This window comes from Trichinella spiralis, assembly GCF_000181795.1.
Source record: "Trichinella spiralis strain ISS 195 chromosome Unknown Scfld3570, whole genome shotgun sequence".
NCBI classification, from domain to species: domain Eukaryota; kingdom Metazoa; phylum Nematoda; class Enoplea; order Trichinellida; family Trichinellidae; genus Trichinella; species Trichinella spiralis.
Genome location: NW_003530509.1, coordinates 1 through 1,037, shown reverse-complemented (window position 1 = coordinate 1,037; position 1,037 = coordinate 1). Strand labels below are relative to the sequence as shown.

Below are 1,037 nucleotides of genomic sequence, written 5' to 3'. Positions count from 1 at the left end.
GCAGATCTTTTTTTGGTGGATTCTGTCTGATGAACTGCCGCTTTTGAATCTACCCAATTTAAACACATAATTTAAAATAACGATGAAAAAGTGCCGCTAAATTTTGAGGATGTATCATAGTCACTCTTCTCATTATAGTCATAATCATTGATACTGCGTATATTCACTTTCCTCAAGAAAATCATTCAGGAAGTCTACGGAACCATCACTACCATATCCTGTGAGTGACATTTTTAAATTTTTGCGACATTTGACATGAAATAGAGTAAACGTTGCATAAAATGGTGTAAATGATACTAAACTTAGATCAAACTTTGCATACAATAATGTAAATGATAGTAAAAGTATGGCACATTTTCCATAAAAAGTTAACAAAAAAGCCACTAATAATAACTGTTCACAATCAAGTGGAACACACGTAGACAAAAAATAAACGATGGTGACTCACCAGTTTGAGAGAAAATTAGATAAATGAGAAAGATATATGAAAGGCAACGGCTCAACACCTTTCGCAGACATGACCGCGCAAACTGAAAAAATATTCCGTGATCATTTCTAGGAAGATATGAAAAACAACAGCTGTCATCATTTAGAAATTCTGCTAAAGCAGAAAGTTTTTGGGGTTTACTGGACCCCACACCAACTCTAAGGTTTAATAAAAGTTAAAAAATAAAATATAAATAATAGTATAAAAATTAATGAGAGATGGTAATATGCTAATTTTAGCACTTTTTTTAAATTCTGATGTAATCGCAAGTGATTGAAGATGGCTGATTAGTAAATTGTACTTTCGGCAGTTAAAATACAGTAAAATAATTTTCACTTTTTTCACTTCCTGTTTTCCAACGTTTTATACAACTTTTTAACCTTTAAACATTAATGAATCAATCACCATGTGCTGCACGTCCATCCTGCTAACGTTACAAAATAAAATCCTATTCTTCATTTTAACGAAATGAACACGGTCCTGTGATAAATATAAAAATGAAAAATCATTAAAAATACCCTCTGCTAACCAGATAACTTTAAAAAAAATG

At 31.2% G+C, this 1,037-nt stretch overlaps 1 protein-coding gene across 1 annotated transcript; it reads right to left on the bottom strand.

The window, feature by feature from the left end:
* Positions 1-144: 144 nt before the first annotated feature.
* Positions 145-967, bottom strand: Tsp_15651 (conserved hypothetical protein; the record flags this gene model as incomplete). Its single annotated transcript, XM_003367855.1, has 4 exons — positions 145-296; positions 395-530; positions 629-645; positions 868-967. Coding segments are annotated over 4 exons (405 nt in total), but the record flags the coding sequence as incomplete, so codon positions are not given.
* Positions 968-1,037: the final 70 nt, after the last annotated feature.